The 11,968-nt window shown below is 40.4% G+C and overlaps 2 protein-coding genes across 2 annotated transcripts; both read left to right on the top strand.

The window, feature by feature from the left end:
* The first annotated feature begins 657 nt into the window (after positions 1–657).
* On the top strand, positions 658–1,464 carry LOC128206117 (uncharacterized). The gene has a single exon (XM_052908367.1). The coding sequence runs from the start codon at positions 658–660 to the stop codon at positions 1,462–1,464; it is 807 nt and encodes a 268-aa protein (XP_052764327.1).
* A 2,366-nt stretch (positions 1,465–3,830) lies between these two features.
* LOC128206116 (atrial natriuretic peptide-converting enzyme-like) lies at positions 3,831–10,049 on the top strand. Its single transcript, XM_052908352.1, has 7 exons — positions 3,831–3,846; positions 4,193–4,322; positions 5,670–5,828; positions 6,633–6,743; positions 7,496–7,618; positions 8,184–8,303; positions 9,901–10,049. The coding sequence occupies exons 2-7, from the start codon at positions 4,193–4,195 to the stop codon at positions 10,047–10,049; spliced, it is 792 nt and encodes a 263-aa protein (XP_052764312.1). The 5' UTR covers positions 3,831–3,846.
* Positions 10,050–11,968: the final 1,919 nt, after the last annotated feature.

Below are 11,968 nucleotides of genomic sequence, written 5' to 3'. Positions count from 1 at the left end.
TCCACCAACGTCATACCACCTCCACCAACGTCATACCACCTCCACCAACGTCATACCACCTCCACCAACGTCATACCTACCACTCCAACGTCATACCACAAACTCCATTGCCATACAACACACCTTAATCCCATACCACTATCCCAACGCCATACCATCAATCACAATTCAATACCATCAACATCAACGCCAAAATCAACCAAACGCAACGCAAAAGTACCCATTCCAAAGTCAAACCACCCTACCAATGCCATACCACCCATCCAACGCCATACCACTCACTCCGACGCCATTCCACCTATCCCAATGGCATACCATCCTCTCCAATAGTATTTAATGTTCGCCAACAACAAACAATCCACCTAAGCGCCATAGCCCCCCACACACCGCCAATACCACCAAACCAGACTCCATATCATCCATCAAAACGACACACCACGCCATTCGACCCACTCATACGCAATACCACCCAAAGCCATATCCTGCATCATCTTACCCAACGCCATACCACTTATCCACCCTCCCTAAGGCCAAACCACCCATCCCATCGCCGTACCTGCCAACTTAAATCAACACTTTATCGCCCACCCAAACACCAAACAACCAACCAAAACGCCATACCACCCATCCCAAGGTCATACAACCCACCCAAACGCCATGCAACCAACCCAAACGTCATACCACCCATCCCAAGGTCATACAACCAACCCAAACGACACACAACCCACCCAAACGCCATACAACCCACCCAAACGCCATACCACCCATCACAAGGTCATACAACCCACCCAAACGCCATACAACCCACCCAAACGCCATACAACCAACCAAAACGCCATACCAACCATCCCAAGGTCATACAATCCACCCAAACGCCATACAACCAACCAAAACGCCATACCACCCATCCCAAGGTCATACAATCCACCCAAACGCCATACAACCCACCCAAACGCCATACCACCCATCCCAGGGACATACAACCAACCCAAACGTCATACCGCCCATGCCAAGGTCATACAACCCACCCAAACGCCATACAACCAACCGAAACGCCATACCACCCATCCCATGGTCATACAACCCACCCAAACGCCATACAACCAACCCAAACGCCATACAACCTACCCAAACGCCATACAACCCATCCAAACGCCATACCATCCATCCCAAGGTCATACAACCAACCCAAACGCCATACCACCCATCCCAAGGTCATACAACCAACCCAAACGCCATACAACCAAACCAAACGCCATTCCACCCATCTCAACACTATACCAACCACATCAACGCCATAATATTCACCGAAACGGCATACAACCTAATCAAAGGTCATTCCATCTACCTCAACACCATACCAACCACACCAACGCCATACCCTCCCCCCACCCCCAACGCCATAACACACACCCAGTGCCATACAACCCACTACAAGGCAATATCACCCACCCAACGCCATAACACACACCCAGTGCCAAACAACCCACTACAAGGCAATATCACCCACCCAACGCCATAACACACACCCAGTGCCAAACAACCCACTACAAGGCAATATCACCCACCCAGCGCCATAACACACACCCAGTGACAAACAACCCACTACAAGGCAACATCACCCACCCAGCGCCATAGCACACACCCAGTGCCAAACAACCCACTATAGGGCAACATCACCCACCCAACGCCATAGCACACACCCAGTGCCAAACAACCCACTACAAGGCAATACCACCCACCCAACGCCATAGCACACACCCAGTGCCAAACAACCCACTACAAGGCAACATCACCCACCCAACGCCATAACACACACCCAGTGCCATTCACCACCCACCCAACGCCATAACACACACCCAGTGCCAAACAACCCACTACAAGGCAATATCACCCACCCAACGCCATAACACACACCCAGTGCCAAACAACCCACTGCAAGGCAACATCACCCACCCAACGCCATAACACACACCCAGTGCCAAACAACCCACTACAAGGCAACATCACCCACCCAGCGCCATAACACACACCCAGTGCCATATAACCCACTACAAGGCAATATCACCCACCCAGCGCCATAACACACACCCAGTGCCAAACAACCCACTACAAGGCAATATCACCCACCCAACGCCATAGCACACACCCAGTGCCAAACAACCCACTACAAGGCAATTTCACCCACCCAACGCCGTAACACACACCCAGTGCCAAACAACCCACTACAAGGCAATATCACCCACCCAGCGCCATAACACACACCCAGTGCCAAACAACCCACTACAAGGCAACATCACCCACCCAACGCCATAACACACACCCAGTGCCAAACAACCCACTACAAGGCAATATCGCCCACCCAACGCCATAACACACACCCAGTGCCAAACAACCCACTACAAGGCAATATCATACACCCAACGCCATAACACACACCCAGTGCCAAACAACCCACTACAAGGAAACATCACCCACCCAACGCCATAACACACACCCAGTTCCATTCACCACCCACCCAACGCTATAACACACACCCAGTGCCAAACAACCCACTACAAGGAAACATCAACCACCAACGCCATATCACCAACTCTTTTTCTGGCATGCCAAATAAGTTTAAGAATCAGGTACTTCTTGACATGAAATAATAACGATTATTTATTAGTAGGGATGGCAACGAGTACCCGAGTACTCGATCGAACGTCCGAGTACTCGAGTACCAAATCACTACTCACTCGGAAAAAAATTCTGTAACAATCACCAAATACACGATTTACAAACAAAATATGACTGGTTAGTTGCCAAGAGGACAATTTACGGTCTCTCTAATCCCCGCTGTGTACACAATTGACCTCAATCAATTAGTTGACAGTTGTTGTGATAGTTGCAAACTGTCAACAAAGGACCCCTATTTCAAATTAATTAATAAGTTATTAGATGAAAGGATGATGTTTTCTGTGCACGCCTATTGGCTGCATTATAGCTTGACCATAACGTACCACCGCGAAGTTGAAAAAGGAATAAAAACCCGAACGAGGGATACTTACCCTTATCTTAGAACGAGATATAAAGCCATAGATAATCATTGAGCCCCCTAAAGAGGTTCAGTTAGCCCCCTAAAGAGATTCAGTTAGCCTCCTAAAGAGAATCAGTTATCCGCCTGAAGAGAATCAGTTAGCCCCACCTACCTCAATCAGAATCAGTTAGCTCCATAAAGAGAATCAGTAAGTTAACCCCATTCCCCCCCCCCTCTCCCGGGTCAGGCCCGGTTAAATGGAGCACTACCAGGCTCTGTGTGCGACAGCTTTGTGCGAATGCAATGTTTCACCCTAATGATATTCAGCCGCATCGAATTAGTGGGAACACTTATACCCTTATTTTATGTAGTCTCAGCGAAAGTAGAGACTGCGGATTCCAGGCGATTAAAAATGTTTATTTTTTAAATGTTTTTATTTAAATGTTGTTGTTTTCCAAATTTTACGTGCTTAAGAGATGTGTATGTTAAAAGACTCATATACTATAACATGAATCAGTAAAACATATATACCCCCCCTCACCCCCCCCCCCACCCCCTCAATTTTTTTTTACTGTATTATTTTCTAGCTAACTTCATTGTCATGCTCCCATAATTAAACACATATGTTGCTTCATACTTAAAGGTGTGACCTTCTTTTTATTGCGTCGTTCGATTTTGAACATAATTATATCTAAAATATTAGAAGTAATGACACGTCATTTACTCGTGGTCGGAAATGAAAATTTAAATACATAATTTATGTCTTTTTGACTATAAATGGGCTTTGATTCATCGCATGTGACCATTTTTCTCGGAGGAAGAGAGAGGTAAGCAACATATTAAACTTAAGAAAGTTAAATTAATTAAATAATTGTGTTATTTTATTCTTCTTAATATATTGATATTCAGATCACATTAACAGATTCAGTACTGTATGTTGCTTTAAATAAATAATAATACTGCTTTTTTCCAGAGAGAACTAATGCATTTACTATTTGAAAAATGATGATGAGGATAGCGATTATGATAATGAAGATTATATTGATTATAACAATGATACGCATCTAGATGATAAAGATGATGAGTGTGATTATCATTAAGATGTCATGATGCTGAATGCATTCTCACTGCTGGCAAAACAATCTTTATATTTATTATCAAAAATAATTTTAGATGGGTTTTGCATCTTTTGTTGTTCTGGCCATCGTGGCCGAGGTCTGCTCAGGAAATCATGGATACTATCCCTCGAAGATGTCGTTCGGGAAAGCAGGGTATTATCAATATCCAACTGCCTATCACGGATGTAAGTGACGTTCTTCTATGCATTTTTATATAGCATGGACTAGCAAATAACATTTATCTGATTCTGGAGTTAACATTTGTTCAAAGTAGGCGTCTATGCATTTTTATATAGCATGTACTAGCAAATAACATTTATCTGATTCTGGAGCAAACATTTGTTCAAAGTAGGCGTCTATGCATTTTATATAACATGGACTGGCAAATAACATTTATCTGATTCTGGAGTAAACATTTGTTCAAAGTAGGCGATCGCTCGCAATGACCGGTTGCGTATCTCATTATACAAGAAAAAACCTGAATTTTTTATACAAATATTCAGATGTACAGTTTATCTCATGAGCAAGCACATCGTATTTATAATCGTTTCATTAAGGGCCTTCCACAAAGTGGGTGGGGAAGGCCAACAATCAAAATGTTTAAAAAGTTCATGTTTAACTAAGTTTTTAAGAACAATATTTTTCAGGAGTAGAACAAACATCCTTTGCAACATATGTTGGGGTAATAAGGAATTGAGCAAATTTTACAATTTTATTAGATTTTGGTTCAAAAGGCATTTACATTTCTTTTGAAAAGTCGGTCGACGATATAGATATATTTTGTGTCAAAATGCTCCAGACTACCAAATCATAAATGTTTTGCGGGGAATTAATGATAACGTTGCAAATAAGAAAGATATTAAAGAAAACAATGCAAAATAGTGGATTAATTAAATTTCCAGGTTTGAAAAATGCAAATATCTTTCTCAAAATACCTGCAATAATCACAAAGCCGCAAGTCATTGTTGATCGGGTAGTCCTGCCTATCTTGGCACACAAACAAAGTAACTTTGTATAAAGACATTTCCGTAAAAAAGTAAAAAAATCTCGTAATATCTTATTCCATAAAATTTGCTCGATTCCTTATTACAACTACAAATGTTGCAACGGATATATGAATAATGCTTGCTAATTATTGAACATCAAACTTAAATAAAAAATATAAAAAAAAATAAACATTTATGTTTTGGTCCTTCAAATTGAATTTTTCACTGTGGAAGGCCCTTAAATATTCTTCGAAGAAATAAGATATACAAACAATAGCTTGACGAGTTATCTCAGACAAAGATTATTTGATTTGCAATTACTCGAATTTGGTGGTGTTGATATAGTTTGTGGGGTTAATTTTGAGAGAATATAGTGCTCTGGGGGTTATTTTAAGAGACTTTAGTACTCTTATGTTTACTGCTGTAACCACATTGGGAAGTTTGTGCTTATATCTTGAGTTACTGAGCGAGCACCATTTTTGCCGTGTATTTTTGTTTTTGTTGTTGTAGTTGTTGTTGTTGTCAGGAACCGCTTCTCAATTCCAGCTACGGCTGCCTGCGTGGGACAGTTCTACTGCAAGAACACACAGTCCAGTAGTGGTATCAGTTGGATGCAACCATCGAGCCAGCCCGAGTGCGTGAACAAAATGAAAATATGTGATGGTATGATGGACTGCAGTAACGGGGCCGACGAAAAGGGCTGCCGTAAGTCACTTTGTCACATTTTCATACATAATATCGATTAGTTGTTATAGGGTATAGGTTGCGAATATTATTCCAAACAGTTTATCTCTTGATAACGGGGCCGACGAAAGAGTCTTCAATAAGACGCCTTTCATTGCTGTAGTCAAAGAATGGACATAGAAAAAGAATGTATTGTATTTTGTTTAATGTATGCGTTCAATTTATCGAGAGTCAAAAGCACATTGTCACTAAAGGTAACTCGAAAGACACTGCTTGGACAATTCTAATGTCTGGTTGCAACTTCTACTTATGTCTTTCTATATTATTGTAGAATTTCGTTTACAAAAAAAACCATGTTATTATAGTTATCAGTAATGCACCAGTCAATTGTAACCACAGCCCCCAAGGTCCGGGGGTATACCGGGAATAGCCGGGGAAATGGGCCGTGTTTTTACCTTCCCGGTGGCCCCGCAGTGCCGGGTGAATGCGGTGGTTTTGTATTCGCGCCAAATATAGCGGGGAATGGGCCTTCCGTAGGGTCCCTGTGGTGCGGGGGCATTTTACCATCAGTTCGTCCCCGCAGGGCGGGGTTTTTACCCGGGCTTTGCTGGACCGAAATTCAAAGTCTCCACTATTCCCCGGAACTGGAGGGGCCGTGGTTACAATTGACTGGTGCATTATAGAATAAAATCGCCCAAACCATATTAAACGGATTATTTGAATTTTTCCTTTTACACCCCCCCCCCCCCCCCACACACACACACAGAATCTACCTCGATATCGGCGACGTTATAATCGAGTTATAATGCATCATTGCAATTTTAGCTCCCCAGTGCGCCAAGATGGGAATGATCAGTTGCAGGGATCGGAAGAACTGTGGTAGTCTTTGTGACGGAGTTCCTGATTGTCACGGCATGGAAGATGAAAGGCCCTGTCGTACGTAATAATAAAAGCGACACTCTTATTAAAAAACTAATACATACACATGTATAACAAACATACATTTTGAGTGATACACGTTTAATTACTTACTAAATAATGCATTTAGGGAAAACTATTAATTTCTGATAACAAGATTGTAACCGTGTATTTAATAGCTGAAAACGCAAGAATATTTAAAATGATTGGTGAATGGTAAAAGATTTACTGTGATCTACCATAGTCTCAAAATGCAGAAATACCGTGTTCTTTGCACCTTTTTTCAAATTAAACTTGGTATCCTTAATAAGAACCATTGTTTTCGAAATTTATTCATCCTTTTTGGTATATCAAAACAATTGTTTTAATTGTGGTAAATCCTATTTGGGGGTAAAAGTGCATCTTTAACATATTTAAACGTGTATGCAATACCCTGTGTAGACCGATGACCCATTTTTCTGGAGAATCTACGGTTCTGTGACAAACAAGATATTGAGTCATATTGAAAATATATCGAATAAAAGCAAGAACGATGTGCTTTATCGGATTTTGCAGTAAAACAAGGTTATTGATGCCAAAGGTGCAGGACGTATTTGGAACTTAATACGATATTAAAACAGATTTTTACTCACAAAAAAAACACAAGAAAATTGAGAGCACATTAGCTGTTAGAGCTAATAACCTTTGACTTCCAATTAGGTCACTCATGGTTGATTTGAAATTTTAACGGATCACTATTAATCGTCTAAATAATGCTTATTATCTCAAAGCTGCCGGTTGCTTCTGCCCCGAAAACCACTACCTTTGCAAGGATATGAAGACCTGCGTATCGAAGAAGCAACTCTGTGACGGCAACAACGACTGCCCCGCGTGCGACGACGAAGACGATTGCCGTACGTTATCTTATATTAAAGCTGCACTCTCACAGAATTACCGTTTTGACAACTTTAATATTTTTTGTCTTGGAATGAGCCATTCTTTTGCATAAATATCTGCGAACCAGTGACATTGAACTGCTTACAAAAGTAGATCGAAGATTTTAATATTTCCGTTCGAAAATTAATGTTTTACGGCTAAAAGCGTTACTAACGGTTTAAGAAAAACGCATAAAACATCATTTTTTAACCTACATATAAAAATCTGCGATCTCATTTTTTGTCAGCAGTCTCATATCACTGGTTTCCATGAATTTTCGCATAAATTGGCTCGTTCCAAGACAATATATTAAAAGTTGTCAAAACAATTAATCTGTGAGAGTGCAGCTTTAAGAAGTGACTTAAAAATGAAATAAATTTGACGTTATATATTTATCACAATTGGATACAAATATCACATTCACACAGTTACTGTAAAAATAATTAATGCCAAGGAATAAACTGCTAAAGGTATCATATTTCCAAAGTCACCAGCTTAAAAATTAAGGCTAATTAAAAATATACAAACATTTGCTTTTAACAGCCGCAGAATGCAAGTGTGGAGAACGATCCTATCTGTGCATGGGGAAGGGGAAATGTATCAACATCAAACAGGTCTGTGACGGCGATAATGACTGCCCGATGAACGAGGATGAAACCTGTCGTACGTACAAAAGTTAAATATTGTACTTGGTACGTTTTTTGCCACCTTGGGCTCGCTTCAATATGCGAAACGTTCAAGGAGGGGTCGAAACGGTTACCCTATTTACAACAACCATGACAAATTGTTAGTGTCCGAGGGGGGCGGGGGCGGGGGGGGGGGCGGGGGCTAAACTGGGTAAATATCAAACTGTGGGAGTAAAGCAAAGCGGCTTATTTGGGCAACAATTCTGTTTCATTTATATTCAAAAAAGGATATCTTGTTTTCAATAAGTTCTATATAATATTCATATTTATATCATGCTCCTCATTAGGTCACTGTTAAAAAATGTAAACAGGGTAAATATCAGGGAAGTAGTGGGAGCAAATGTAAGCTGGGTGAATATGAGTGCGAAGTCGTGGACGCAAATGAAAGCTGGGTGAATAACAGTGCGAAGTAGCGGACGCAAATGTAAGCTTGGCGAATATCAGTGCGATGGACGAACACTCTGTTTACTGGTAGCGTATGTAAATGTAAGCTGGGTGAATATCAGTGCGTTGTGAACTCTCTGTTTACTGGTAGCGTTTGTAAATGTAAGTTTGGTGAATATCAGTGCAAAGGAGGTCAACTCTGTTTACAGGTAGCGTGTGCAAATGTAAGCTGGTTAAATATCAGTGCGAAGGAGATATACTTTGTTTACAGGTAACGTATGTAAATGTAAGAGGGGTGAATATCAGTGCGAAGGAGCAATACTCTGTTTACAGGCAATGTGAGCAGATGTAAGTTTGGTGAATATCAGTGCGAAGGAGGTATACTCTGTTTACAGGCAATGTGAGCAGATGTAAGTTTGGTGAATATCAGTGCAAAGAAGGTATACTCTGTTTACAGGCAATGTGAGCAGATGTAAGTTTGGTGAATATCAGTGCGAAGGAGGTATACTCTGTTTACAGGTTACGTGAGCAGATGTAAGTTGGGTGAATATCAGTGCGAAGAAGGTATACTCTGTTTCCTGGTAGCGTGTGTAAATGTAAGAGGGTGGATATCAGTGCGAAGGAGGGATACTCTGTTTACAGGTAACGTGTGTAAATGTTAAAGGGATGAATATCAGTACGAAGGAGGAAAACTCTGTTTACAGGTAACGTGAGCTGATGTAAGTTGGGTGAAAATTAGTGCGAAGGAGGTATAGTATGTTAACTGGTAGCGTGTGCAGATGTAAGAGGGGTGAATTTCAGTGCGAAGGAAATAAACTCTGTTTACTGGTAGCGTGTATAAATGTAAGAGGGGTGAATTTCAGTACGAAGGAGATATACTCTGTTAACTGGTAACGTGTGTTAATTAAAAATCAATGCGAATGATGTATGGTCTGTTTACAGGTAGTGGGTGCCAATGTTAGCAGGGTGAATATCAGTGCGAATGATGTATGGTCTGTTTACAGGTAGTGGGTGCCAATGTTAGCAGGGTGAATATCAGTGCGAATGATGTATGGTCAGTTTACAGGCAATGGATGCCAATGTAAGCAGGGTGAATTTCAGTGCGAATGATGTATGGTCTGTTTACAGGTATTGGGTGCCAATGTAAGCAGGGTGAATATCAGTGCGAATGATGTATGGTCTGTTTACAGGTAGTGGGTGCCAATGTAAGCAGGGTGAATATCAGTGCGACGGAGGAACAGTCTGCATTCAGAACGAGCAGTTTTGCGAAGAAGGTGGGGAGCTATTGGATCAACAATGTCCGAATGGAGATGACGAAGATGACATCATCTGTGACTGAGTTTGAAACTTGTAACTTATATAGCCAAGCCCGTTTGAATAAATTCAACATTTCTTTCGTTAATAAACAATTATCTTTCTTGAATTTTAACGTTGTTAATATAATTACATTCCCCCATAAACGTGCCCCATCCCTTTCCCACTAAGTAAGTATGGGGTGGCCAGAAATTCTTCGATATTTGAACATTAGATGCCTTAAGAAATGTATGGCCGTGTTCAACGACATGAAGATCAAGGCCAAATTTCACTTGAACATTCAGATTGACAGCATATAGCTGGCACTAATCATGCGTGTAGCTGCTTAATCCACATGATTCTGACAAAAATATATATAAAATCAGCCAAAGTTGCAGTATGCGTACTTGACTCCACGATCCTAATACTGTCCATTTTCCAGTACTAAATACATCGCCTCAGAGCGCCCAGAATGCACCAGACTACACCGTGGTTTTCAAATTTTCCGAGGGGGCATGCCCCCGGTCCCCCACAGCGCAATTATGAATCCACATTAAAAGATGGCTAGCTACGCCCATGCTAATTATGACTCAAGATGACTCAGTCCTGTATTAATTCGAGGCAAACACTTTGACTAATAAGTTTCAAAAAAGTGAATAAATGTCAAGCGCTTTAGAAGTGAGATTTGAACTTAGCATTTTATTTTGAAAGGGATAGGCTTGAAACTTGGTTAAAAAACGATTTTCTGACATTGTTAAACTGCAGTAATTCATAGCTACTTTATGCTAGATAATTGGTAGGAGTGACCACTTTGATATTTCTGAAGAAAAAAAATATTTAGGTTAAATATCACTAAATTTTGTACAGGTCAAATTACACCAAAGCAGGAGTTCATTCCTAGCAAATCACTGTGATTTAGATAAAGAAAGCATGTGCATGGTTAACATTATAGTCTAAATAAGAGTTCTCATTCAGCATTGTGATTGAGGTCATCGATATTCCCTACTTGCGCAGTGCGTACTGAAAAACAGACAACGAAACTGCCACTGCGCAGTAGGTTTAATAAAATAGGATACATAGAAAATTTCCAACACTTTAAAGATCATTCGGAGCTCCTCAGCCATTTATATCGAAAACAACCACGGATTTATGCCGGTACATCAGTAACAATAGTTGTTGTTTTTTAATCATAATGTAGTGTTTTAGAGTTGTATTTATTGATTTAAGCTTAAATTGATTGCCAGTGAACTGTTCTTTTGCAAAAATAATTAAGATTCCCAAGAGTTAAGTCTCATTAAGTTTAACTTCTTAATTTAATTACTACGCAATCTACTTAAGCGGACTTAAACATACCGATTTCTGAGTATGTAAACCGTCCATATACATCCGAGGTTCTTTTCGATAAAAATGGCCGAGGAGCTCCGAATGTTTAAAGATCAATAAGATGCGTCAACAAATGAACATGTTATTCAAACATTATGACGCTTAATCCTGCCTTTGGCCATTCACAAATTGTATAATCAGCAGTGGCGTAGCTACATATAGGCCTTGTAGGCCTGGGCCTACAACTTTTTTGAAAAATGAAAAAATATAACCCCAAAATGCAGTAAAAACTCAAAAGTTGTATATAAAGTTATTATAACAAAAGCAAGTCTGGTGTTTCTTTAAACTATCTGATGGGTGTATTGCTTGATTTTATTGAAATCATTGCATATATTTAAGTTGTTGTAATGTGCATAAACAATGGATGTAATTGTGCCATTTGTTTTTCTCATGGAATGCTCCCAACTTGCACTATTTTGCTTCTTATTTAGAAAGAAATCTTTGAGCTGGGTATCCCCGAATTCACCATCGGGCCTTCAAGTTTTTTTAGGCCTAGCAACGCCCCTAATCAGTTATATGTTCAAGATGTAAGCGTTTATACATAATTGTTTAAATAAATAATACTGTAAATGGGAACATCGA

This window comes from Mya arenaria, chromosome 2 (assembly GCF_026914265.1).
Source record: "Mya arenaria isolate MELC-2E11 chromosome 2, ASM2691426v1".
Classification (NCBI taxonomy): Eukaryota; Metazoa; Mollusca; class Bivalvia; order Myida; family Myidae; genus Mya; species Mya arenaria.
Note: the sequence above shows the minus strand (reverse complement) of the source record. Positions and strands in the feature narration are given on the sequence as shown.